Source organism: Phocoena sinus, chromosome 16 (assembly GCF_008692025.1).
Source record: "Phocoena sinus isolate mPhoSin1 chromosome 16, mPhoSin1.pri, whole genome shotgun sequence".
Classification (NCBI taxonomy): domain Eukaryota; kingdom Metazoa; phylum Chordata; class Mammalia; order Artiodactyla; family Phocoenidae; genus Phocoena; species Phocoena sinus.
In genome coordinates, this window is record NC_045778.1 from 50292241 (window position 1) to 50320230 (window position 27990).

At 39.4% G+C, this 27990-nt stretch overlaps 1 protein-coding gene across 1 annotated transcript in view; it reads left to right on the forward strand.

Annotated features, from left to right (window-relative positions):
- Window positions 1-2888: 2888 nt before the first annotated feature.
- Window positions 2889-27990, forward strand: part of TNKS2 (tankyrase 2) — a 66271-nt gene continuing 41169 nt past the window's right edge. Inside the window, exons 1-9 of the mRNA XM_032608064.1 lie at window positions 2889-3378; window positions 15777-16001; window positions 18408-18503; window positions 20619-20655; window positions 20834-20909; window positions 21287-21381; window positions 23374-23440; window positions 25992-26178; window positions 27254-27375. Of these exons, the coding sequence (XP_032463955.1) occupies window positions 3180-3378; window positions 15777-16001; window positions 18408-18503; window positions 20619-20655; window positions 20834-20909; window positions 21287-21381; window positions 23374-23440; window positions 25992-26178; window positions 27254-27375 (1104 nt within the window). The 5' untranslated portion in view covers window positions 2889-3179. The remainder of the gene's footprint in view (window positions 3379-15776; window positions 16002-18407; window positions 18504-20618; window positions 20656-20833; window positions 20910-21286; window positions 21382-23373; window positions 23441-25991; window positions 26179-27253; window positions 27376-27990) is intronic.

Consider the following 27990-nt stretch of genomic DNA (forward strand, 5'->3'; position numbering starts at 1 on the left):
TATTTGTCACCCCCTCTCCTTTCCCTTTTGGTAACCATAATTTTGTTTTCTATGTCTGTGAGTCTGTTTCTGTTTTGTAAATAAGTTCATTTTTTAGATTCCATATATATAAGTGATATCATATAATATTTGTCTTTATCTGGCTTACTTCACTTAGTATGATAATCTCTAGGTCCATCCATGTTGCTGCAAATGGCAAAATTTCAGTCTTTTTATGGCTAAGTAATATTCCATTTTGTGTGTGTGTGTGTGTGTGTGTGTATATATATATATATATATATATATGCCACATCCTCTTTATCCATTCATCTGTAGAGGGATACGTAGGTTGCTTCCATGTCTTGGCTGTTGTAAATAGTGCTGCTATGAATATTGAGGTGCATGTATCTTTTCAAATTAGAGTTTTCATCTTTTCCAGATATATGCCCAGAAGTGGGACTGCAGGATCATATTGTAACTCTATTATCAGAGGAACCTCCGTACTATTTTCCACAGTAGCTCCACCAATTTCTATTCCCACCAACAGTGTGGGAGGGTTCCCTTTTCTCCACATCCTCTCCAACATTTATTATTTATAGACTTTTTGATGATGGCCATTCTGACCGATGTGAGATGACACCTCATTGTAGTTTTGATTTGCATTTTTCTAATAATTAGCAAAGTTGAGCATCTTTTCATGTGCCTGTTGGCCATCTGTATGTCTTCTTTGGAGAAATGTCTATTTAGTTCTGCCCATTTTTTGATTGGGTTGTTTTTTTGATATTGAATTGTCTGAGCTGTTTGTATATTTTGGAAATTAAGCCCTTTTCAGTCGTATCATTCACAAATATTTTCTCCCCGTCTGTGGGTTGTCTTTTCATTTTGTTTATTGTTTCCTTTGCTATGCAAAAGCTTATAACTTTGATTAGATTCCATTTGTTTATTTTTGCTTTTATTTCCTTTGCCTTGGGAGACTAAGAAAATATTGCTACGGTTTATGTCAGAGAATGTCTTGCCTATGTTCTCTTCTAGGTGAAAAGAATTTTTTTTTTTTTTTTAGTGGTGGCTTTTTTTTATTATTATTTGGCTGCATCAGGTCTTAGTTGCAGCACGTGGGTTCTTCGTTGAGGTGTGCAGGATCTTTTGTTGCAGCACGCAGGCTTCTCTCTAGTTGTGGCATGTGGGTTTTCTCTCTCTAGTTGCAGCGCGCAGACTCCAGGGCGCGTGGGCTCTGTAGTTTGCGGCACACAGGCTCTTTCGTTGAGGCGCGAGAACTCAGTAGTTGTGGTGCGTGGGCTTAGTTGCCCAACGGCATGTGGAATCTTAGTTCCTCAACCAGGAATCAAACCAGCGTCCCCTGCATTGGAAGGCGGATTCTTACCACTGGGCTACCAGGGAAATCCCCCAAACATCATTCTTAACAGTAAAATGTTAGATGTCCTTTTAAAAACTAGAACAAGGCAAGCATATCCAATATTAATACTTTTACTCAATATTACATTAGCGGTCTTAGCCAACCCAGTAAGGCCTAAGGCCTAGGATGGGAAAAGGAGAAACTTTTTCCAACATTCACATTCACAGATGATTAGACTGTCTAGAGTGACTTCCCTTGCAGTCCAGTGGTTAAGACTTCACCTTCCAGGGCTTCCCTGATGGCGCAGTGGTTAAGAATCCGCCTGCCAATGCAGGCGACACGGGTTCGAGCCCTGATCCGAGAAGATCCCACGTGCCATGGAGCAACTAAGACCGTGTGCCACGACTACTGAGCCTGCACTCTAGAGTCCACAAGCACAACTACTGAAGCCCAGGCGCCTGAAGCTCATGCTCCGCAAGGAGAAGGCTGCACACTGCAATGAAGAGTAGCTCCCGCTCTCTGCAACTAGAGAAAGCCCGGGCAAAACAACAAAGACCCAACTCAGCCAAAAATAAATACATAAATAAATTAATTAATTAAAAAAAAAAAGACTTCACCTTCCAATGCAGGGGGTGTGGGTTCGATCCCAGGTTGGGGAGCTAAGATCCCACATGCCTTCTGGCCAAAAAACCCCCAAAACATAAAACAGAAGCAATATTGTAACAAGTTCAATAAAAGACTTTAAAAATGGTCCACACCAAAAAAATCTTTATTTAAAGAAACCCAGCTGATCACTACCTTAAGCGTGAGAATTATGTGCTTTTCTTGTTTCATAGCAAAAAAATAAATAAATCGCAACTCATTGAACTTTGTCACCAGTATATCCACACCTCAGCCAAAGCAGCATAATATGGAGTTACGAGTGGTCACTCACTTATTCCTAAACTAATAACTACGGAAACAGTAATTAATCTAAGCCATGCCTCTCAATTATTAATTTAAAATTGGAACAAACTTTCATTGCTTTCCTAATTTTCTTCAAATGACCTTGGGGCAGCTCATCCAAACTTCCCATCAAGCAACTCATTCATTTCCGAGAAGTGGCCCACAAGAAACAGCAAATTAGCAGTTGCGGGGAGAAGGGAAGAGACAGTGGGGATGGGGGAGGGGGTGTACAAACAAGCGAAACAGAAAAGAAACCCCCAGGAAAAAGGGATTGTGGAAGCTGAAAAAATGGAAATTTTCCACAAAAGAAGTCCAAAATAATATGCAAGATCGGGGGAAAACTTTCAAGAGCTCTTTTCAGTGTAATAATGAAATTCAGATCACGAAATCCATTCTTTAAAAAAGACGATAAGCAGAGGCGCTCGACTTCAGCAAAACCCACCACAAAGATGGCGGTGGGACGAAGCCCCCTCTCCTCCCAAAGCCGGAGGCTCTCGCCTCACATTTCCCACAAACCCCTCCGCGCCGCCCAGCTCGCCGAAACCTGCCCGGCCGTCTACGACCAGTGCGCACGCGCAGCGCGACGTCACGTGCGCTCCCAGGGCTCAGAGGAGCTGGCAGGAGGAGCCTTGCCAGCTTCCGCCTCCGCGTCGCTTCGGAGGTCGAACGGCGCGTTCGCGGTGCCTCCGCCGCCGCCGCGGGGCAGCCGGAGTCGCGAGGCCAAGCGAGAGGCGCGCGGGGGCGCGGCCATGGAACTGCGCCGAGCCCGGTGACAGCAGGGATCCGAGCGGCCCGGGCCCTGAGCGCGTCTCCTGAGGGGGGCCTCGCCCTCCTGCTCGCGGGGCCGGGGCTCCTGCTGCCGTTGCTGGCGCTGCTGCTGGCGGCGGCGGCGGCCAGGATCATGTCGGGCCGCCGCTGTGCTGGCGGGGGCGCGGCCTGCGCGGGCGCGGCGGCCGAGGGCGTGGAACCGGCCGCCCGGGAGCTGTTCGAGGCGTGCCGCAACGGGGACGTGGAGCGAGTCAAGAGGCTGGTGACGCCAGAGAAGGTGAACAGCCGCGACACGGCGGGGAGGAAGTCCACCCCGCTCCACTTCGCCGCAGGTAACCGGGGCCAGCGCCGCCTCGCCTCGCCCCCAGACTCCACCTGCGCACCCCGGCTCGCAGGCCCGAAACCAGACACAGTGCACCTCTGCCCCCGCCCTCCCCCCCGGGGCTCCGGTCCTGGTCATCTCGATGTCGTCGAGTGGGGACTAGGGGGCGAGTGTGCCGCACTCACTGGAAGCTGTGGGTTTTTTTGTTCGTTTGTTTGTTTGGGCTTTTCTGCTTTGTTTTGTGTCGACAATACCTGTACCAACTTCCGGTCTTACTACCCTAAAAGGCCTCTACATACTAGAAAGAGTAGGGACGTAGTAGACCTTGTGATTTAAAGGCCAATTACCTCCAAAATCTATCGTTCTTGCACGTTCCACTGTAACTCTTAAAAAGCCTTTGGGTTACGTTCTTAATGCTTTTGTAAAATGCAGGGATGTGATTTAAGAGCAGCAGCTTAATTGATCATTGACACATTAGCGTTAATAGGTTTACCTGGGTAGCCGTCATTAGCAAGTTTCTGGAGACTAGAGCTGGAAAGAGTCAAGTTTGGGAGAATTGATATCTGACTTAGGTTGTGTGCGGGCGGGTAATCTCTGCCAGACACGTACAAGTTGGGGTGGAAAGTAGTAGAATGCGAGGAAAGATGGTGCAGGTACTCTAGCTTGGATCTACAATTTAAATTGGGACTAATCTCGCCTCATTCTGAGATTTAGATCGTTTGAATTACGTTTTTTTAAAATTTACATCTTATTTCTATAAAGCATTTATACTTTTCACTTTGAGGAAGGATCGTGATTACCTCTATCCTCAAGTGAGCCATGCACAGTTGAAAGCGGGAATAGAGTCTCATACTTCCGATAATGCTGGTTTTTCACTTGATGCGTTACATGATTGTTTAAAATGATTTTTTGAAAAAGCAGAAGGGTATGTTTTAAAGCACTCTGGTTTTTTTGGAGTAGGAATGATGAGCAGAGGAGCATAAGAAAGATTTCCTTGTTCACAGGCATTGCTTTTACACTTCTACCAATGGGAGATTTGTTTGTTTTAACCTGTACCTGTTTGAAAATGTAAATACTCCTGGGAGGTATGCTTTCTCCATCAATTACAAATTTGTTGGGTTTCCATTGAGGAGCTTTTTAAGGGAGAAGGTTTGGGGGACCGTCGGTGGGAGAACTGTAAACAGCCTGTGGGCAGCAGAAAGGGAAAGATGAAGAATACCAAAGTCTAATCTTCTGTTTGGCCATTTTGCCTAAAATTTTGATGATCAGTGCTGCCTGTCCTCAGCTAATTTGGATTGTCCTGCTTGTCCGTGTAGTAAGCATTTAAATAACTGATTTGGCAAACCGTCATAACCAACGATACGTAATCCAAGGGGTAGTGTTACTTATATTTTGTTCACTTGATCTGTGGGATAAAAATAACCAAAGAAGATCTTAGTTGCTACCTTTCAAGAATTTGTTGTATTAATGAGTTCATATCTGAAAATAGTAATATTTAGAGGCTTAAGATTATGGATTAGCTTCTTATTGACCTTATTCCTCCCAACCATCCCACCCTGAGTTCTGTCCCAACATTGCAAAGTACTTTTTACATAGATTTCATGTGGTTTGTTTAGACTGAAATGGAAAACTTATTTTAGGAACCAACTTACCTCTCACAATTTATCCAAATTCTCAGGTACAGGTTATAAGCTTAAGAAGTCAAGGTATAAATGAAACTAATAAAATAAAAATTACTAATAGTCTACATTAAATCAGATCTTTAAAGCCCTGCATTTAAACTCAGGTGTATTAGAAACTTGTTTTAATTAGCTCGGTAAATTCAATCTAAATTATTATTAGATTAATGAGAGAGAACCTGTTTTCTTAATTTTTAAGTAAGTGCATCCAGCTGCATTTTTCTTAATATATGGAGAATATATTTTATGAACTCTTCGTAGGTGGTGAGTTATTCGTTATGTTAATATGCATGTAAGCAGGTTATTGGAAGCTCAGTGTAGGTGGGACTATGTAACTGCCTGACCAAGCAGTTTCTTGTGTTTGTACATTGTGGGGTAAGCTATGGGAGGGAAAATTTTTTTTTAAGCTGATCAAAGCTTGGAGGTTTTATTGGGGGGTAGGGTAGACATGATTTTGTCTTTTGTTTGGATTTCCAAGGAACAGGAACGAAAAATAAAGTGAATCACGATAGAACAGATTAGAAAAAATTTGGTCTGTCTTTTCATCTAAAATATTTAGTTCGATTAAAGGAATAATCAATTGCCAGTCCTAAAGGAGTTCTTCTATCAAATGAAAAAAGTAATCAACGTAAATAGGAACTTTTCTCCTATTATTGGTCTAGATTACATTTCTTAGATAAGCATGCTTTAAGAAGTCACTTCTTAACGAGAAAAATTGTTCCCTCTTCAACTGCTCTGCCACCAGCCCCCTACCTACACCCCCCCCCACACACACACACAGGATGTGAATGAAACTTGTAGAGGCAGGTTGGTGGTAGGAAGGCTACAGCTCTAATTTTGCTAAAAGCAATTGCATCTGAAATTCTTGACAGTATAATCTCCTAGAAAACAGCAAATCTCAGTAAAGGAGATTGCTTCTCTGAGCTCATTTCTGAAAAATGAAGAGGGACAGAATCTTTGGGAGAAAGTCATCTTGTTGTCCATCATAGCCAAAGAAAGAAATACACAGTATTCTCAAGAATCTTAGAACTCGGGGGACTGGGCTGTGAGGAATAGAATTCCCTGGCTTGAGAATCTTAAACATTCTTTGGAGTGTGCAGAGAGGTATCATTCAGTAGGAAAATATGTAAAATAATTTATTAGGTTCAAGGAATTCAGGTACAGAGATGGTGGAAAGGAGGTGATACATATGTGTGTAGCTAGAGAATGACAGGTTTACTTGCATTGTTAGGGTTCTAGTTAAACAAGGTAACTTTTGTTTTGTATTTGTAGCGTGTTGTTACTGTTCTGTATTTGTAGTATGCTACTCAGCCATATACATTGAACTAGTCAGACTTAACTTTATTATATTCAATTAAGTGAATTGCGTATAAGAGGGGTTTTTTGTTTGTTTGTTTGTTTGTTTTCTTCCCCTGGAAGAGGGAAATTGAACTAGAGCAACTGGAACTTATTATACAAGCAACTGATATGAAAACTAGAGTTACTTATTCTAGAGATGAAAGAAGGCTAAGGTTAAACAATGTTTCTATCTACACATATGTGTAAGATAGTCAAGTAGAAAAGTGAGAGGATATGACTCCTCTGGCCTTGGCAGTCAAAACTAGGGGCTAGTAGGTGAAAGGTTACAAGGAGTCAGACTGCCTCTAACAATCTGTTCAACTGTGGGATTGGCTGGAAGTCTCCAAACAGTGGTTGGATTGGCATCTTTCAGAGATGCTGTAGAAAGAATTTCTGTATAGGGTAGGCAATTGGACCAGTAAGTCAGGTTCTGACTGGTATAAGAAAGTGGAATGATTCCTCCAATTGTAGATTTTAACAACTCAGCTACCAAAGATATAATAGCTTTTGTGATTGCCACTGATATCCTTTCCCAAAATGGTGCTATTGAAGACCTCCAGTAATGTTTCAAAAGCATTTCCTTCTTTTGGCTGTAGGTCACCGTCATAATTATGCACAATACATGCACAAAATGTACCCACATTTCTTACCTAGGGCTAGAATTATAGACTTTTGTTTCCAGGATTGGTTTTTGCTGTGGGGAATAATTAAGTTCTGCATCAGTAGAAAACTCCAGTATCAAATAAAAACCAGTCTATTTAAGAATTCAGAATTTTTTTTGACTTATCAGATCTCCCAGTATATTATCAAGACTTGAGTTATACCTTTTTCCTCAGCTCTTGATGGATTTAGAGGTAGGCAGTTGACTTCAGTAACAACCAGTCTGGAGTACTTGTTGCAGCATTTCCGCATACAGGTTGTCAGAATTTCATCACCCCAGAGGCCATGGCATCCTTTTCCAAGTTTCTTCCACTCTGACCAGATTATTTGTCCCAAGTTGAGCTAGGCAAAACCTTGTCCCTTGTGTTCCTCATTCTCAAGAAATATACATGGGAAGTACTTTTTCTAGATCTTAGTAAACTAAAGTTAATAGTAAATGAGAAGTATAAAGTGATATTCCTTAAAAAAAATCTGACAAGAGTCCTGGCTGTGTAAGTCAAGCTGAAGGCTGCTTGATTATACATTCCCATCTCCTAGGCCACAGGAGCCTTCTCTGTTTCATGGCATTGGTTGACATTCTGTTTCTGAATGTTTCCTTCTGACAAAGCCCTACATGACACCAGCCTACCTTTAGGTTGGCAAGACATCACTGTCATTTCATATTGGACCAGCTGCATCATCAATGGCCCATTCCACCTTTGGACTGTAAAAAGGGGGAGGTCGTGGCTCTCAATGAAACTTCCTAAGAGTCTAAGTTGGTTTCTCTGTAGTGACTTCCAGTGCTTCACAGCTTTCTGGAAGCCATGCAGCTGAAAGCATGTTTCCAGTAGAGCAGCAGAATATGATACTGTTAACAATAGTCATGGTTGGCAAGACAGTTCCTGGGACTGCTGAAACTGATGGCATCTAGATTGTAAGGAAACTTGACAAAAGAGAAATTGAATAGACTACTTTTCTTAGTCATCACAAATCATTAACTTCATGTTTTCTGTGGAGGTCGTTTGCTTACTGTTCCAACAAAGTATTAGCTATGCACCAAACAAATGTTTGTCAAGTCCTCCTATATACCAGATACTAGCCTTGTCCAGTAAACAGAAATGAACAGAGGACAATGCCTGCCATTAAGTAACACAGTTTATTGATCAGCAGATTTACTTTCCAAATAAGCCTGTTTTGTTTCATTGTCAGTGCTTTATAGTGGATTCAAACTCAGTGTATGATTTCATTAGGATTTTCATGTTTGAAGAGGAGTGCTATTCCATAGTTATAAAATAAACCACAGTGTATCCTGAGCAGCCATGACTGCAAACTGTAGGCTTCTGATTCCTTTACAAAGAGATCCTTAGGATATGAAGATTGGCATTGACTCTGAGGATATGCCTATTCATGTTTTACCTGGCCAGTGAGAGCATGAACAGAATATACCTTGCAAAACTATTTTTTCTTCAAGAAATGAGTACTTAACAGAAGTGCTTTGAACTATTCTTGACACTGTAAGAATGGGGATTTTATCAGGAATTAACCCTCAGAGTTTGGGAAGCCATTTAAAGCTAAGGTTTCACCAAACTTCCAAAAGTAGAAGATTTTAAAATTTGAGCTAGCTACCTGCTGACCCCCACTAAATAATTCCTTTCATGTCAAGAAGTGGCTTCAAACATTCAAATCTCAGACTCTTATCTACTGTCTCAGGATAGCAGCATGACCTCTGCACGCATAAATAGTCCTTACACTGTGACTTGGAAAACATGCTGGTCAGTCAGTCTCCAGATGGGTGTCAGACCTCTTAATGGCTAGGAAATCATGATGATACAGTTATTGAAGTAGAAGTCATCTGTGTCTTGGACTGTTGGTAACTATGTAGATAAAATCACCTTAACCCTTTCTTCCCCTGTCTCCTCCCTAGCTAAAACTTCAATTTCAGTGTTTAGTCAGACACATCAGTATCGATTCTCTCTCTTCAGCTCTGGTTTGAGGCAGCCATCTTCTCTTCTCAATGGTATTTTAACAAAAGGCTACACTTGACCTTTCTTCAGCTTGATCACTGATCCTTTGGAACAGATATCTTCCTAATTGACACTATCTGTTGTAACAGCTAGATGTTCTACTACAACTATTTCTATGCCCACCTCACACTCCTTTTTTGGGAAGTTACTCTGTGAGTCACCATTTTGACTACTCCACATGTGTCGATCACCACCGAAGAAATAGTGATCCTTCTCAAAGTGCTTGGGCACATCAAGTAACTTTCCAAAGAAAGAGGTACCTTTACTAATTTTTCTTTATTTTGATTCCTTTTCTCTTACTCTCCAACCTAAGTCTTTTTTAAAAGCTTTTCTTCCAGGTGGGTGCTGCGTGGCTGGGATAGCAGAGCCATTGACTGGGGCAGCTGTGGGTGGCTCACTTGGGAGGACAGTGTGGTCAACAGTACCCAGGCTGTGGTAAGGAAGATTCAGGTCAGAGCATAGTGGCAGCAGATTTGGCCTTTCCCTCCTTGAAATTTTCCCTCGTGGCTTCTGCTTTGCCATTTTCTTTCTTTCTTTCTTTCTTTTTTTTTTAAAGAAACTGCTTTTTTATTTATTTATTTTTGGCTGTGTTGGGTCTTCGTTTCTGTGCGAGGGCTTTCTCTAGTTGCGGCAAGCAGGGGCCACTCTTCATCACGATGCGCGGGCCTTTCACTGTCGCGGCCTCTCTTGTTGCGGGGCACAGGCTCCAGACGCGCAGGCTCAGTAGTTGTGGCTCATGGGCCTAGTTGCTCTGCAGCATGTGGGATCTTCCCGCACCAGGGCTCGAACCCATGTCCCCTGCATTGGCAGGCAGATTCTCAACCACTGCGCCACCATGGAAGCCCGCCATTTTGTCTTAGTTTTATTTCTCAGTCTCCTTTTCTCGTACCGTGATATATTAATTCAGCAAATATCAACAAATTGTTATGTGCCATGCAGTGTGAAGGACACTGGGGAAGTAATGATGAACTAAGATAGACATTGATCCCCTTTTATGGAACTTGAGAGTCCAGGAGATAAGTACTAAACAGTAATTACAAGTTTTAATAAGTGCCAGAAGATACTGCTGTGAACAACAAAGACAAAAACTCCTGTGTTTTTTTTCTGAAGTTTGCGTTCTAGTGAAGGAGAGGGGAAAACCAACTGAATTGAATGTGTGGGTGTGCCAAATGGTCTGCTGTAAATAGAATGCTCAGGGATGCCTTCTAAGGTGGAGACATTTAAACAGGTTAGACAGTGAGTAGAAAGGAGGGATGCAAAGAGCAAGGGAGGAGTCCAAGCAGACAGGCAGCATGTACCACTGAAGTAAGGTTGGCATACTTGATGAACTGAAAGAAAGCTGGATCACAGCTCAGAAAGGGAAGAGTGGTATGAAATGAAGTTTGAGAAGGCAGTAACGGCCAGTTCATGCAGCAGACCTTGTAGGCCATGGGCGCGTGATTGAATTTTATTCTAAGCAGCAGTGGGAAGCCAGTGAATTATTTTAAACAGGGGTATGGTATGATGATTGTCTTTAAAAGATCTCTGGGGACAGAGTAGAAATGAGAGGCCCAATTAAGGAGACTTTTGCAGTAGTTCAGGCTGGAGACAGTGGGTTGGGGCAGTGTCGGTGGAATGAAGAGAAGTTAGGGAACATGTTGAGTCTGAGATGCCTTTGAAATACCCAGGTGGAGATATGTCCAGTAAACAGCCTGGAATTCAGGTGAAAAGTCTAGACTGGAGATTTAAATTTGCGGGTTGTGTATCTATGTGGTGCTTAAAGCCATAGGAGAAGATGAGATCATCTAAGAGGAGAAAAGAGGGTAGAGAACTGAGTCTTGAGGAATCCTGGCATTAAAAATGGGGTGGAATAAGCAAGAAGCCCCCAGGGAAGTAGGACATGTCCAAAACCTGAATTCCTCATCTTTTGCCATGAACCTATTTTGGCTGTAGCCTTCCCCATCTGAGTTGATGCCAACTCCACCACTCCATTTCTTAGTCCAAAAACCTTGGAGTCATCCATGACTCCTCTCTCGGCCCCAACCTCTCTTAACCTCCTCACTCTTACCCTCACCCCACATCCAATATGTGAGCAAATTGTGCAGGCTCTACCTTCAGAGTACCCAGAATCTGTTACTTAATATTCTCACAAGTTCCACCCCAGTATGGTCCAAACCACCATAATCTCTCATCTACTTCTATCCTAAACCCCCTTAAATCTAGTCTCAACACAACAGCCAGAGGGTTCTTTTCAAATATAAGTCATATCATGTAATTTACCAGCTCAAAACCCTGCAGTGACACTCCCTTTTTCCTCAGAGTAAAAAAGCCAAAGTTCTTACAGTGGTCCTCAAGCCTCTCTAGCTGGTCCTCGTTACTTCTAACCTCATCTCCTGCTATGCTACCCCTTTCTCACTTGGCTCCATTTACTCTGACCTTCTAACAGTTGGTCAGTAGGGCTAACACTCTCTCTTTAGGTCTTTCATCAAATATCACCATCTCAGTAAGGCCCGTGATGACCTCCCTGTTCCATTTTATGACCCACTCCATACACACACCCTGATTACTTCTTATTCTACTCTTTCTCTGATTACCTTTTTTAAAAAATATTTATGTATTTGGCTACGCCAGATCTTCATTGCAGCACACGGTATCTTTGGTTGCAGCATGCGGGCTCTTAGTTGCAGCATGCATGTGGGATCTAGTTCCCTGACCAGGGGTCGAACCTGGGCCCCCTGCATTGAGAGCATAACGTCTTAACCACTGGACCACCAGGGAAGTCTCCCTCTAATTACCTTCTAACGTACTCATTTTGTGCATTTGTTGTTCATCTGCCCCACCTCCGTAGAAGTTCCTCAAAGGCAGAGATTTGGGCTGTTTTGTACACTAGTATGTCCCAGGCACCCAGAAAAGTGTCCATTACATGGTTGATATTGCCTGATCATTTGTTAAATGAACAGATGAAACAAGGAAAACCCAGGAGTGTGTAATGTCATGGAAACTCGGAGAGATGTTTCACAAGGGAGGAAGTAGTCAGTTGTCGAATGTTGCTGAGAGGTCTAGTCAGATGAGGACAGACCTGTGTCTTTTGGGTTTGGCAACATGGAGATTGTAAGTGGCCTTGATGAAAGCAGTTGTAAGGAAGAAGCCAGACTGGATTTGGGAGAAGAGTAAATGAGAGAACTGGTGACAATCCTTAGAGGTTTGAATATGCAGGGGAGCAGAGAAATGGAAAAGTAAATTCAGGGAGAATGTTTTTAATAAGATGGAAGATATAGAACATGTTTACATACTTCCAGGAATGATCTGGTGGAGAGGGAGAGACTGATGTGAGTGGGAAGACCTTGAGAAGGTGAGCAAGGGCTACAGTGTAGAAGGGATTGATCCTTGATAGAAAATACACTTCTTTCAACAAAACAGAAAACTAGTAGTGCTCTCTAGTCAACTTCATTCATTTTCTTGCATGGCTTCAAACACCATCTTTATGGTCAAGACTTCAAAATGTCAGTTGCTAGCTCATACTAATTTCCTTAGATCAAAATCCACAGAACCTTCTACTTACTAGGCATTTGTTCCTCAAGCTAAGCATTTCCAAAAACAAATAATCTTATCTCACAAAATATCCTGTTTTACTTTGTGTGTCAGATATCTGATAGTCATCTCTTTTCCCCAAATTAAAGAAGTTGCCAGATACTGTCAGTTTTCTCTTCTGTCTTTAGTTACTCCTGGCAACATTGTGTGCAGTAGCAAGAGACTAGACACAACCTAACTATTCATGAGAAAGGAACTTGTTAAATTTTGGTACTTGCAGTCAATAAAATGTGTGCTGATAGGAGTTGATTTCTAGCACGTTATTAGTTTTTTGTTTTTTTTTTTTAAGGAAGATGCAAAACAGGGGTTTAAAATATACAATATATTAGTAAGTATTTGCTTGTCCTTCAGTGACCATTGATGTGTTATGTAGCAGTATTTTTCATACTGTTTCTACAAGATGCCTCTGGAATAGGGGGGTAATTTCCTTTGGGTCTTTGTGAAGGAGAAGGCAGCAGATTCAACCTGAATAGTATTGTTTTAAATTGAATTCAGTTAATTTGCAACTTTATATGAGTGCCAGCTATGTACCAGGCATTGGGTATTTTTGCAGTGAACGAGACATGTATTGGAATTTTATATAGGATTTCATTAGAAAATGCTAACTCAAAAAAGCTTGTGCGCCCCCATGTTCACTGCAGCATTATTTTTTCTTTTTTTTTTAAATTGAAGTATAGTTAATTTATAATGTGTTAGTTTCTGGTTACTGCAAAGTGATTCGGTATTATATATGTGTGTGTGTATATATGTATATATATTCTCTTTCATATTCTTTTCCATTATTACAACATATTGAATAAAGTTCTCTGTGCTATACAGTAGGACCTTGTTACTTATGTTTTATATGTAGTAGTTTGTATCTGCTAATCACAAACTCCTAATTTGTCACACACACACACACACACACACACACACACACACACACACACACACCCCATTTCCCCTTTGGTAACCATAAGCTTGTTTTCTATGTCTGTGAGTTTATTTCTGTTTTATAAATAGGTTCATTTGTATCATATTTTAGATTCCACCTATAAGCGATATCATATGATATTTGTCTTATCCATTCATCTGTCCATGGACATTTAGGTTGCTTCCATGTCTTGGCTATTGTAAATAGAGCCACTGCAGCATTATTTACAATAGCCAAGACATGGGAAAAAACTTAAGTGTCTATCAAGGGATGAATGGATAAAGAAACTGAGGTGTATATACACAATGGAATATAATTCAGCTGTAAAAAAAAAAAAAAGAATGAAATCTTCCATTTGCAACAACATGAATGGACTTTGAGGGCATTATGTTACGTGAAATTAAGTCCTGGGGATGAAATGTACAGCATGATGATTGTAGTTAATAATACTGTATTATATATTTGAAAGTTGCTAAGAGAATAGATCTTAAAAGTTCTCATCACAAGAAAAAATTTTTAACTATGCATAGTGATAAATGTTAGCTAGACTATTGTGGTGTCCATTTTGCACTATATACAGGTATCAAGTCATTATGTTGTGCACCTAATATAACTAATATAACTAAGGTTAACTAATATAACCTTATATGTCAATTATATCTCAATTTTTTTAAGGCAAAAAAAAAATTACATTAAATCTATTGCCTGAAAGCAGCTTGAAAAACACTAGTCTATAGGACAAAATCCATACACTACCTTAGTGTGGCTTGTAAGGTTCTTCCTCATCTGGCTTCTGCCTACTTGGGCATTCTATGTCCTGGCTACCATGAATGATTCGCTCTTTCACACTTCAATGCCTGTGTACATTTTATTTCTTCTGCTTCAACTGCAGTGCTCTTTCCTTGCTTAGTTTTTTCCCACTCCCTGTCTCTTTTCTCCTCACCTCACTTCTCTCCTCTCATTTTCCTAATGATCCCTTCATTTTTCTGTAAGCCTTCAGCTCACATGGCATCACTGGACTCTCCTTTGGGATAGTCCTTCCTGTTCTCTGCTTTCCCCCAATTAGGTATTCTCTTCTTTGAGTTCTAGTAGCATTTTCTATATACCTCTTTTATGACAGTTATAGTATATTGAGATTACTGTTTCTCCACATCCTCAATTGTAAACTCTTTGAGAGTAGGGAGAATCAAAGATCGAGAATAGGGAGTATCAAAGACGCCCACCTCTGTGACATAGAGCTTAGAATGTTTAGACAAAACAAAACAAAACAAGACAGTTAATCTCTTCAGTCATGTAACTCTTCCCTCAGTTGCAGCCAGGCCAGCCTCAGACATACACCTTGGAAACATTGTATGTTGTTGCTTTCTCATTCAACTCCACTCTGGTCTTCTTAGAAGGACTATATTCAGGCTTGGTGGTTTTAAGAATATTCTGATAAAATTTCAGATGAATGTAAAGGTCTTTTGTCTCTCTCCCAGTACACAGGTATGTCTCCCCAACTACTTTAACATATGCCTGAAATCCTTTTCTTTTTACTAGTAAGTGTAAAAAGATTTCAGGTGCTGTTACGTGGGAATGGTAAAAGATTGAAACTCATCGGTACTAAATCTATTAACCAGTATAAATGAGTTGTCTTTTGGTGTTTTTCCTTACGGGGGCAATTGCAGCAGAACTGTGGGACATGGGTTTCTAAAGAAGGCCTCCTGCCTAGGCAGAAGTTGCTTGTGTTGTGCAAGTGGCAAAGTAAGGGCTCCTTTGAAGACACCTCATATCACGCTTCTGCCTAGTATCACCTCTCTCGATCTTCACTACATAGACAAATACAAACATTTTTGTTGCTGTCTCATAGTCCCCCAGTTCAATAGAAACATTTCATGAGATACATGTGGGAAAGGGATTCTAGCAAGAGTTGGTTAGTATATACTTTGAATACCTGAAAATGTCTGCACACAAAATATGCAGAACTCATCATTTGCAATTAGGAATGCTATTGTAGAGTGGGAAATGTTTGAACTTTGGGCTTTCAGTCACTAATTTCATAACCTTCCTCTGAAGTTAGTAGTAGTACTACCTAATGTATTGGAGAGACCCTTTGACTTTCTAATTAAGATGAGTTAATGATATATTTCATGAATCTGTTACTGTTTTGCATCCAAAAACATTTTAGCATGGCTTGTACTTATTGATTCTAATTTGATATATTTTCTTTGGAGAACTTAAATGTGGACCATTTGTTTTCTTCTAGGTTTTGGACGGAAAGATGTAGTTGAATATTTGCTTCAGAATGGTGCAAATGTCCAAGCACGTGATGATGGGGGGCTTATTCCTCTTCATAACGCATGCTCTTTTGGTCATGCTGAAGTAGTCAATCTCCTCTTGCGACATGGTGCAGACCCAAATGCTCGTGATAATTGGAATTATACTCCTCTCCATGAAGCTGCAATTAAAGGAAAGATTGATGTTTGCATTGGTAAGACTGTTTACATTCCAGAATTTTTCTGAAATAGTTTGTAACTGTTCTTGATCTTAATTGAATTCATTTGTTAATGTGATCAAATTCTGCCAGGCTGAATTTAAGTATTTAAGAACATTTCGTGATTAATCCAACCACTGTTTACTGAGTGTCTTTTTGTATGTGGTACCGAGCTTAAGTATTTTAGAGAATAGAGTAGTACAGAATTTCTCTTCTCTAGAAATATGGATTCTCTTGGGAATAACACACACAAAGAACCAGATGAAGGCGTGGTGGAAGTGAACAGAGTGGTAGAGGATAATGAGTGCAGTGACTGGGCTGGAGTTGAGTCACTCCTTCCTGAGTCTTCCCAGGAAGTACTGGGGAGAAAGGTCAAAAAGGTAGGTTGTGACTTCTTTATAAGGAGCTTTGGATTCCAGGGTAAGGAGCTTGATATTGTTACGTAGATAGTTTGGAATCGTTGATAACTTTTAAGGAGGGGACAGTGTGGTGAGAGCAGTATATTTTAGAAAGAGTGATGTGGTAGAGGGCTGAGTAGAAAGGATGGCATCAGGTAGACTAGCTAGGAAGCTATAGAATAATGCAGATGAGAAATGATGAAGGCATGAACTAGGGTGGTTGTAGGAGAGTAGAAATGGCAGGATAAGTCAAGAAGCATTTGAAGGAAAAACTGTCAGTCATTTAGGAATACTTTAATGAATGAAATAGGATTTGCTTAACAGTTTGGTCACTGACAGAAAATTATATGTGAGAAGGCTGCTTATTTGAGAATTGTCATTAACCCGGTATTGACTTTTCTGAGCTTAACAGAGTCAGAGATTTTGGACTGCTACCTTACCTCTATTTCCTGATGCAAAACAGGGACACTTGAAATCCTTGAGACAGATAGAAAACCAGTTCTGTGCACTAGGAAAAGTCTAGGGGCTCTATGCTAGACTTAAATTGTTCTTTCTCTCTCTCCCAGCCCCCCACCAACCCAAATCACTTTATACTGAAGTCATGAGCTTAGTTTAAATTAGGTTAGGTAATTTATAAAGATAAGAAAAGGATTACCTAGTAACCTCTGTCCAGTTCTCCTTTCCTGTGTGTTCTCTTTTTTTGGTTGTTTTTGTCCTTTGTGTTATCTGCCCTCTGCTCAGAATCCTTTTCTGGTACCTGAGTTTCAGGCATATAAATAATTAGCTTTAATAATGTAGGGTTTTCCAAATATAGTTATAGATCTGCACTGTCCAGTATGGTAGTTGAAGACTTGTAATGTGGCTAGTTCAAATTGAGATGTACTGTAAGGGGAAAATACATACCAGATTTCAAAGATTAGTACGAAGAAAAGGAATGCAAAATATCTCAATTTTATATTGCTTACAATATAAATGTAAATATTGAAATGACAATATTTGGGGTATATTGGATTAAATAAAATATGTTAAAATTAACCTGTTTATTTTTATAATCTGGCTGCTAGAAAAGTTTAAATTACATATGTGGCTCACATTTTGTTTCTGTTGGACATCACTGTTAGAGATAGGAGTACAGTGGAATGAACATTAACCCTATAAAGGAACAGGAGCTGAGCTTCCCTTTTTGCATGTATTTGCCTGTCTTTCCCCAGCTCCTTATTTATACAGTGTGATGAAATATCTTTATATAACCAAATAGCAATATGTACAGAGTATAGCACAAGTCTTTTTATGCTTTTTGGGTTGTAATGTAGCAGTTTTGATTGGGGGTTTGTTAACTCTACAGAGTGCTTTTTTCTTTTTCTTTCTTTCTTTTCTTTTTTTAATCCCTCAGATCCCTATTCCTGGGCTATTCACAGCTTTAGAAATTTCTTTTTTGCTATTATAGAGTAATCTTTCTAGACAGTGTTCATTTGGTGTGAGAAAACAAGCTTTCAAGTAAACTTGCCTTTTAGTTCTTTATCTGTCCTTAGTCACTTGTTTAGCAAAGGAAAATCTGACATTGAGCTTAGGGGAGATAAGTTAAATGTGTCTAATACATTAAATAATGGAATATTTTATATATTCTTATCTTTATAACATTTACCATACTATCAGGATATAAAGTCTTTAAATTACTTTGAGACTTCTGGACCAGAAATTTTCCTTTTTTTTTTTTTTTTTTTTTTTGCGGAACGTGGGCCTCTCACTGTTGTGGCCTCTCCCGTTGCGGAGCACAGGCTCCGGATGCGCAGGCTCAGCGGCCATGGCTCATGGGCCCAGCCACTCCACGGCATGTGGGATCTTCCCAGACGGGGGCACGAACCCATGTCCCCTGCATCGGCAGGCAGACTCTCGACCACTGCGCCACCAGGGAAGCCCCTGGACCAGAATTTTTGAGAAAATGATTTATTAAAATCAAATTGTCACAATTACCATTTTGAAAGGTAGTGTTGCTGTTTTGCAGTGCTCTTACAGCATGGAGCTGAGCCAACCATTCGAAATACAGATGGAAGGACAGCATTGGATTTAGCAGACCCGTCTGCCAAAGCAGTGCTGACTGGTAAGTCTACTACATACTCTCTTTGGGTATTCTGGGAAGAATATAAAGAATGAACTTGCTAGGTAGACAGTCAGTTAATGACCTCAATGAGATTTTTTAAATAGCATCAGTTCAGTTGCTATTCTCTTTTTTTTTTTTTTTTTTTGCGGTACGCGGGCCTCTCACTGTTGTGGCCTCTCCCGTTGTGGAGCACAGGCTCAGCGGCCATGGCTCACGGGCCCAGCCACTCCGCGGTATGTGGGATCTTCCCGGACTGGGGCACGAACCCGTGTCCCCTGCATCGGCAGGCAGACTCTCAACCACTGCGCCACCAGGGAAGCCCTCAGTTGCTATTCTTTTTTGCATCTGAACAGTTGACATTTGATTCTTGTCCAAGGAAGGTAAAATTTTCTGTGTTTTTTTTTTTTAATTAGCTTTTAAATTTATGATTCCTGCCTTATTGGGGGCAGGGGTGGTAGATAATTGTGTGTTAGTAATCATTCTCTTGCTTTTCTAAACAGGATTCTGGGCACATCAATTTCAGTACCATGAAGAGTGAGAATTATTGTGTTCTACTAGAACATATTCATGTGCTTGGAACATATTCAGATATATAAGGCTGTGGTCCCTAGGTTTAGGTTTATTTTAGACTGTCAGGCTTTTTTGAGTGGTAGTATCTACTTCACATATTTTCTCCCTTACCAGAGTATTTCCTCTGAAGCAACTCTCTGCCATATTATTTTTTGTATTCTTATCTACTGTGTGATCACCATTAGAATTATGTCTAATAGTCAGGAGCTTGAGGGGCTCTGCTGTGAGCTTTTGTGCTTGGGCTTTGTGATATTGCTTCTGGTATTACTGAGCAAATTTAGACTAGTCCCCTAAAAGAGTTCTAGAAAAGTAAGCTATTGTAACCAACAATTCAGTGTTCATTTCCTCCTTCCCTATTCCATGCTATTCCCTACTTGTACCTTTGTTAAAAATCTTGGGGCTCAAAAGAAGCCTTGCACAGCAATCAATATACAATTCATATTATGGACACCAGTTAGGATTTCATTTAAGCAGATAAATAAACACTTTATTATGTTAATTTAAATTGTATCGATTTTAAAGTTTTTGCTTGTATTCATTTGTAAATATAAAGGCTGTAGGCATAAGAAGTTTATTTAGTCCTGTTTTTGTGTGTGTATATATATATATATTTTTTAATTTATTTATTCATTTTTGGCTGTGTTGGGTCTTCATTGCTGCGCGTGGGCTTTTCTTTGGTTACAGCTAGCAGTGGCTACTCTTCGTTGCTGTATGTGGGCTTCTCATTGCGGTGGCTTCTCTTGTAGCGGAGCATGGGCTCTAGGCCTGCGGGCTTCAGTAGTTGTGGCTCGCAGGCTCTAGAGAGCAAGCTCAGTAGTTGTGACGCATGGGCTTAGTTGCTCCGTGGCATGTGGGATCTTCCCAGACCAGGGCTCGAACCCGTGTCCCCTGCATTGGCAGGCAGATTCTTAAGCACTGTGCTACCAGGGAAGCCCTATTTGTATATATTTAAAGCAGCATTGTAATAAAACAATTTTAGTGTAGAAAAATCTTCTGGATTCATAAAAATGTTAATGATTATGTTCCGTTGGTGATGCTATAGAGTATCTTTTGTAATTTCTGTGATATTGTTATATTTTTATATTGGATTTTGTTTTGTTCTGATTTTGAATGAAGTTGTGAATGCATTTTGTCTGTTAAACAAATAACATTGGTTTTATGAAATTTGAGGAGTAAAAACAAAATGGAAAAGGTTACCCATAACCTACCCCCTAAGACAAACTTTGTTAAAATTTTGATTTATTTCCTTCTCGGCTTTCCTCTTTCTGTGCATATTGTTTTCATATAGTTGCGGTAATGTTTCATTATATAACAGTGAATCTTTTTTTCACTTTCATAACAGAGGTGTTCTGTCTGTCTTCATAGAAATATTTTTAAACTGCACAGTATTCTGTTGATTAACTATTTTCCATTTACTGGACATTTATTTCCAATTTTTTCTACTTTAAATATAGTTCACTGAGCATCTTTATGCATAAAACTGACATTACTTCTGTAATTAATTTTGTTTTAATTTCTGCTTTTTTTTTTTTCCCTAATTCACAGGTGAATATAAGAAAGATGAACTCTTGGAGAGTGCCAGGTGTGTACTAGTGTTATAAATATGTATCATAAATATTTCACCATTTAATTTTTAATTTTATTTTTTTTACAATAAACAAACTCTCTAAAAAATGAATTTTTTTTAATGGTCACATACATGTCTCCAGATAGGATCTGATAAAGAATAAAAATTGCTAATACATTTTTTTGTATGCTAGGAGTGGCAATGAGGAAAAAATGATGGCTCTGCTTACACCATTAAATGTCAACTGCCATGCAAGTGATGGCAGAAAGGTACTTCCTTTTGCAACTAAGTTTGTGTGCATCTCCTGGTAACATGAAATTGTGTTTATCTCTTAACTTAAAACATTTGACAGAAATGCTGATATTTTCTTTTAAGCAATAATTTGGATTAATTCTTAACCTTAGTAAAACTTTGTTAATGAACATTTAGGTAGCTTCCTATTTGCAATAGTGAACTTATAAACTATTATACTATGCCTTCAGTATATATGTTGGATTTTGTAAAACCAGATTAATACTATTACTATTATTTAGACAATTAAGTTATAAAGGTTTTTCTGAATTTCTGGTTTTATATTTGGATTTTTACCTTTTCATGCATATTTCTTAGCTATTGAATTTTATTAATTTGTTGTTTAACATTTCAGTCAACTCCATTGCATTTGGCAGCAGGTTACAACAGAGTAAAGATTGTACAGCTGTTGTTGCAACATGGAGCTGATGTCCATGCTAAAGATAAAGGGTAAATAAGCATTTAAACAAAAATGAGGATTTCTTAAATGTTACTGTACTTGTGATAATCTCTGTAATCTTGTAAAAATCATATTTTTTACTAAACAACATAAAACATTTATTGAGCTTTTATAATATGCAGATTGCTCTGAGAGCACAGGGAATTATAAAACCTTAAGGCCACCACCCATAGGTCTTACACTGTACTCTAGGAGGCATGAAAAGATACCTAACAGTATAAGTTCTCTACTAAGTGTGAGGTGATAAACAGAAAGGGATAGCACTTACAGGAGTTCCCAGGAGGGAATGCTTAGTGCTGGCTGTAGTGGTTGAGAAATCCTTCAGGAGGAGATGATACTTGACCTGGACTTAATTCAAGAAAGCAGAGAGTTTAGGAAACATCACTCCGTGCAAGAGAATTGATGTGAGAGAAGGTGCTAAAACAGATACTGCAGCATATCTTAAGAAACAATGACTAGACCAACGTGGCTGAAGCCTATGATTAATATAGGGGAGAAGTAAAGGTTAGGGTTGGAGAAGTAGGTAAGAACCAGCTTTTAAAGAACTTGGTATTCTAGCCTAAGGAATTCAAGCTTGATTCTGTGAGCCACAATAGCTGTTGAAGGATCTTAAGCAAGGGGAATGATTCTTCTAAAAGAGGAGTTTTATGCAAAGAGGAGTTTTAGGAAACACACTCTGGCAGCGATGTGTAGGGTAGATTGAAGAAGGAGACTAGAGGCAAAAAGAGCAGTTAGGAGAGTGAGCATTGTAGGGGTTCAGGCGTATTAAGGTCTGCAATAGTAGTGGCAGAGGAAATGGAAATAAAAAGAAGGCACAGATGCAAGAGATATTACAGTGTAAGAATGGTTAAGGTTTGTCAAATATCTGGATGTGATGAGGGAGAATAGTAGAGATTATTCCATTTCATATTCTGAAGCTGAATGAGTGAGACCCAATGATACACATACTGAAATCCAGTAGAGAAAATTAATTATCCTGGAGGGGAGAAACCTTGCATTCACTTTTAGAAGTCTTGGTTTTATGAGATGATGATGGGAACTCGGGTGGAGGTAGCTAGTAGATAGTTGGGAATGAAATTGGTGCTCAGGTAAGTAAGAAATCATAATCAAAATGGTGAGGAAAGCCATGAGCCTCTACAGAGAGGACTGATAGAACCAAAGACTAAGCCATGGGTAGCCATCACTCAGCGGCCATCCCTCAGCAGCGGCCATCATGATGATGTCTGTGGTGATTAGTGAGTGATTCCCAAGGAGGAGCAACTTAGAGATATAATTCAGGATTTTAAGGTTCTGCTGTACCTTCCTGTATAGAAAGTTCTTCCTCCATTGCCGTCATGAAGGAATTGGGTTTTATATTACGGAATATAGCAATTTACCTTACAGAATCTTTAAAAAAAAAAGTTTCAAAGAAGAGCCAGTGTTTGAGCTCTGAGTTTGGAAAAGATGTGTAGAAATCAGAAGGAAGGGAAATCTATCCCATTGCACCCAGGGGATACTATGGAGTTCAGGGAACTTTAAATGGTTTAGCATACTGTTATCGAAGGGTAAGGCTAGAGAGTCAGATCATTGTATGCCAGGCTAAACAGTTGGAGCCATCATTTGAAAGCAAGGAAGTAGCAGTGAAGGACATGAAAATGAGGACTAACCATATCAGATTTACCTTTTAGAAAACTCTGACTATAGCTTGGAGGATAAATTGAAGTGGGGCCCATTTCAGTGGTACAGGGAGAAATAAACAAGGCCCAAACTAAAGGGATGGCAGTAACAGTGGGGGCAGGGGTGGGGGGGTAGATTTGAAAGAGACTTGGGCATTAGAATTGTTAGGACTTAGGGTTCAAATACATATTATTAAGTTTTATACACTTTCGTTAGAAGGTCACATAAGCTATTTGCTAGTTAAATTTGCGTAAATTTAATTAAAATTAAATTAAAGCCTAGGGAATCTGTAATAACACAGGGTTTTCCCCCTTCTCCTATTGTAGTGACCTGGTGCCCCTGCACAATGCCTGTTCCTATGGTCATTATGAAGTAACTGAACTTCTGGTCAAGGTTAGTTCTTGTATACTTTTCTTATAAAATATTACTTGAAATATGTAGTATATATGTCTTCTTTGTGTTTTTAGTGCTTGGTGGATATAGAAAGAGTATTTACAATCATTACAAAATGTGGATGATTGCTAGATCAGCGTCTGACTGCTTTGAGATTTTTGAGATACAGTAAGATTTTTTATATAAAGTACCTGTCCCATTTTGTGAATATCAGAATAAAGTTTTGAAGTTTCAAAACTCTTGAAAATATCAGAAGTAATTTTTAGTGGACCATATGTTATTAAAACCACCAGTTAGATTTTCAAGACCTGCCCAGTTGTACTTTGGGTTGGAACAGGCTTACTTGGTAAGCTTCACTTCCTCTGTTATGCTGGGCAGCTGTTGTTTAACAAGCAGGTTCCAGGGACTGGCAAGAAACTTCTTGTTTTGCTCCCTGTTGGATGAGAATAGAAGCTCTATATTCTCTTTGAGAGTGGATTCAAGGATGTTACCCACACCCATTTCTTTCTGTCCCCCAGTCTCTACATATGTATTTGACATTCTTCACGCTTCTCCCACTCCGCTTTCATTCTGCCCTTGAAACTCTTCCTCATTGTGTCAGCAGCTGTCACGAGAAGGGAAAGAGAGCATTTGTTTCCAATGCCTCTCGGCTTCCTTTTGGGCATGTGCTACCACCGAATATATTTTCCCACAGAAATAACTTTACTATAATGATTAGATACTCTGAGTAGCCCATAAGCCTTTTAAAATGTATAAGGTGACTATAATATTACACATTTAACAGTAATGCTTTTGCTTATTGTAAAACTGAATCTTGAATTTAACAGAATATTTGGAATGTTAATTGTGGATGAGAGTGAAATATGAGATAGATTGCATTGGGACTTACAGGCAACTGAATGGTGTTTTCCTAAGACCTAGTGTTCACTAAATAAGAGTGGGAGGAGGTCATATATAGAGAGGACGCTAAGTGAGGTGAGGGTGCAGTTACCAGAGCAGTCAAGCTCAGGAGAGTCAGGAGTTATCTAATAGTTATAAAACACTGTGTTCATTGAGAATTAGTTTCCCATCATTGAAAGTATTAAAAGAGTAAGTAGCTGGTTTGCCTTCTGCAGAAATGCTATGGAAGGGATTTTGTGTTTGATGAGAGGTTGAGCTAGAATGACCTCTGTGGTTTATTCAAATCCAATACTTGGAAATGTCTAAAATTAAAAAGACTAACAATACCAAATATTAGCAAGGATGTGGAGCCCTGGAACTCAAAACGTTGCTGATGGCAATACAAAAATAATACAACCACTTTAGAAAACTGTTTGGCAGTTCTACTAAAAGTAAACATACATCTTCCACAGGAGCCAACAATTCCACCCCAAGGGATTTATTCAAGAGAAATCACAGCATGTATCCAACATTCATAGTTGTTGTGAATGTTCATAACAACTTATTCATAATAGTCAAAAACTAGAAACAGTCCAAATGCCCATCAACAGGATGATGGATAAGTGAATTGTGGTATATCTACACAGTGGAATGCTACTCAGCAATAAAAACAAACTTTTTTTTTTTTTTACTTTTATTTATTTTTGGCTGGGTCTTCGTTACTGCGCGGGGCTTTCTCCAGTTGTGGCCAGCGGGGGCTACTCTTCATTGTGGTGTGCGGGCTGCTCATTGCGGAGGCTTTTCTTGTTACGGAGCATGGGCTCTAGGTGCGCGGGCTTCAGTAGTTGTGGCACATGGGCTCAGTAGTTGTGGCTCATGGGCTCTAGAGCACAGGCTCAGTAGTTGCGGCACACGGGCTCAGTTGCTCCGCAGCATGTGGGATCTTCCCGGACCAGGGCTCGAACCCGTGTCCCCTGCATTGGCAGGCGGATTCTTAACCACTGCACCACCAGGGAAGCCCCAGCAGGTGGATTCTTAACTGCTGTGCCACCAGGGAAGTCCCCAATAAAAACAAACTTGATACAACAAAATGAATGAATCTCAGAAACATTGTGTGAAAGAAGCTAGGCACAAAAGTACATACTGTGCTATTCTACTTTTATGAAATTCAGGAACAGGTAATTCTAATATATAGTGCTAACAGTCAGAATGGGGGCAGGAATTGTCTATAAAAGGAGCATGAGGGAACATTCTGGGGTGATGAAAGCATCCTCTTTCTTGAATTGGGTGATGGTCTCACAGATATATACATTTGTCAAAACTCATCAAACTGTATACTTAAGAACTGTGCATTTTACCATATGTACATTATATCTCAGGAAAGGAAAAAATAGTTCTTGAAAAGGATGCAGGTTAAATGTAAAGCTTCATTTTTAACTATTTTTAACAATAAAAGTTAAATAGGCACTTGTGGGTAGGCCTGGCAACCACTGACTGTTTTTCTGTGGGGAAAAAAATTACTCTTTCTGAAGTAATTGGTTTGAAAAGTGACCTTTGGGAACATAACCTTTTTAAGCTTGCATGCTGTTAAATTACACACCACTGATAATTCTAAATTCTCTTAAAAATTGAGCGCTAAGTATATGCTTTACCCACCCTACCCCACCCCCAGCATGGTGCCTGCGTAAATGCAATGGACTTGTGGCAGTTCACTCCTCTTCATGAGGCAGCTTCCAAGAACAGAGTTGAAGTGTGTTCTCTTCTCCTAAGTTACGGCGCAGATCCAACACTGCTGAATTGTCACAATAAAAGTGCTATAGACTTGGCTCCCACACCACAGTTAAAAGAAAGATTAGCATGTAAGTATAAAATGATGAATGTTCATTCAGCTAAGCTGTTATATCAGTAAACTAACAGTTTTTCTTTCTTGTTTGTTTTTTGGAAATTTTTGAATAATAAGGTATTTTCCTTAGCCATGGGTATCTATTATTGTTCACACTAAAATATTTAATCATTTGAATGTTTTCTACTCATTTTGCTCTTAAGATGCTATGAAAAGAAAGTATATTTGTATTTGCTTTTTTCAAGTCAAGTTAAATGCTTTTTGTGTGTGTTACTCTTATAGATGGTATGCTTTTGGAAAGAAAGAATTTGAGTTTTATTCCTGTCTTTGATGTGACTTTCTTATTAGCTGCTGTGAAGTTTTGAAGTGTTATTTGTAGGATTGCTGTCTTGTAAACATAGTCCCCAGATCTTACCATCTAATATTCTTTGGTATCTGGGCAATTCTGTGCTTTTCTGTCTATAACTGAAATAGATGCAGTGGTGAGAAATAGCCACATATTTCAGATATAGTATTACTATACATAAATAGGAAACTTGTGTTAAGCTTGTATTATTCTGGAATAGTAAAATATAATGGTGGTTTCACAAGTCTGATGAATAATAGCTAGGAATCTTGAGAAAATGCCCTCTTTCATTTGTTGATCAGTAGGTGGCTCTTAGAAATATCCCACTAGTCTAGTCCCCAATTCTCTGATGTGTGAGCAGAACCATCTCCTGCTGCTGTAATGTTAATATGGGGACTATGATCACCTTTTCTTTTATTTCTTCACTGAGAAAAGTTCTGTGCTTTGGAAAATTCTCAGAACTCTCTGGTCTGGGAATATATAGCAATAATCCTTATATCAGACCAAAATAGACCTTGAATAGACCATGTTGTATACACATGGGAATGAATTGGGTCATAACTGAGGGGAGCTGGCATACCACTGTCTCCCTTTCCAAGGGTTATATTTGGAGACTATCTTTAGAGCTTCATTCTGGCTGCTTGGTAGATAATTTTGAAAATAAGTTCAAGAAAAATACTACGTCTGGCAAGTCCCATAAATTTGATAATTCTCATGCAGATTTAAATGCTTTTTCTTCATCTAGATGAATTTAAAGGTCACTCGTTGCTTCAGGCTGCGCGGGAAGCTGATGTTACACGAATCAAAAAACATCTCTCTCTGGAAATGGTGAATTTTAAGCATCCTCAAACACATGAAACAGCATTGGTAATGTTTCAGATTTAAGTTTTTAAAATGAAATAACCAAAAACATGCTAAGTTAATCATAATATCTTCTTTTGGTGATGCAGGATGACTAACATAATGTCCTACTTTTAATAATAGTATTGTTTTAAAAATATGTGCTTTTTAAGAATTAATGCCTGTAGGTATATAAAGAAAAAATTTCAAACAATACAGAAAAATAGACAACCACATCTGCTCAAAATGCAGTACTGTTGTTCATTTGCACATCCGTCCAGACAAAAATTGTATTCACATACTGGCATGTATTATATGTGACTTTTCTATTGTATTCACATACTGGCATGTATTATATGTGACTTTTCTATTTTATTCACATACTGGCATGTATTATATGTGACTTTTCTATTGTATTCACATACTGGCATGTATTATATGTGACTTTTCTATTTTATTCACATACTGGCATGTATTATATGTGACTTTTCTATTTTATTCACATACTGGCATGTATTATATGTGACTTTTCTATTATCATAAATCGTATATATCATTTGCTTTTTTTTAATTATAAAGAGCATAAATGTTTGTGATTGAAAATTTGGAACCCACTGAAAAAGAAAATAATCTTGCCATCAA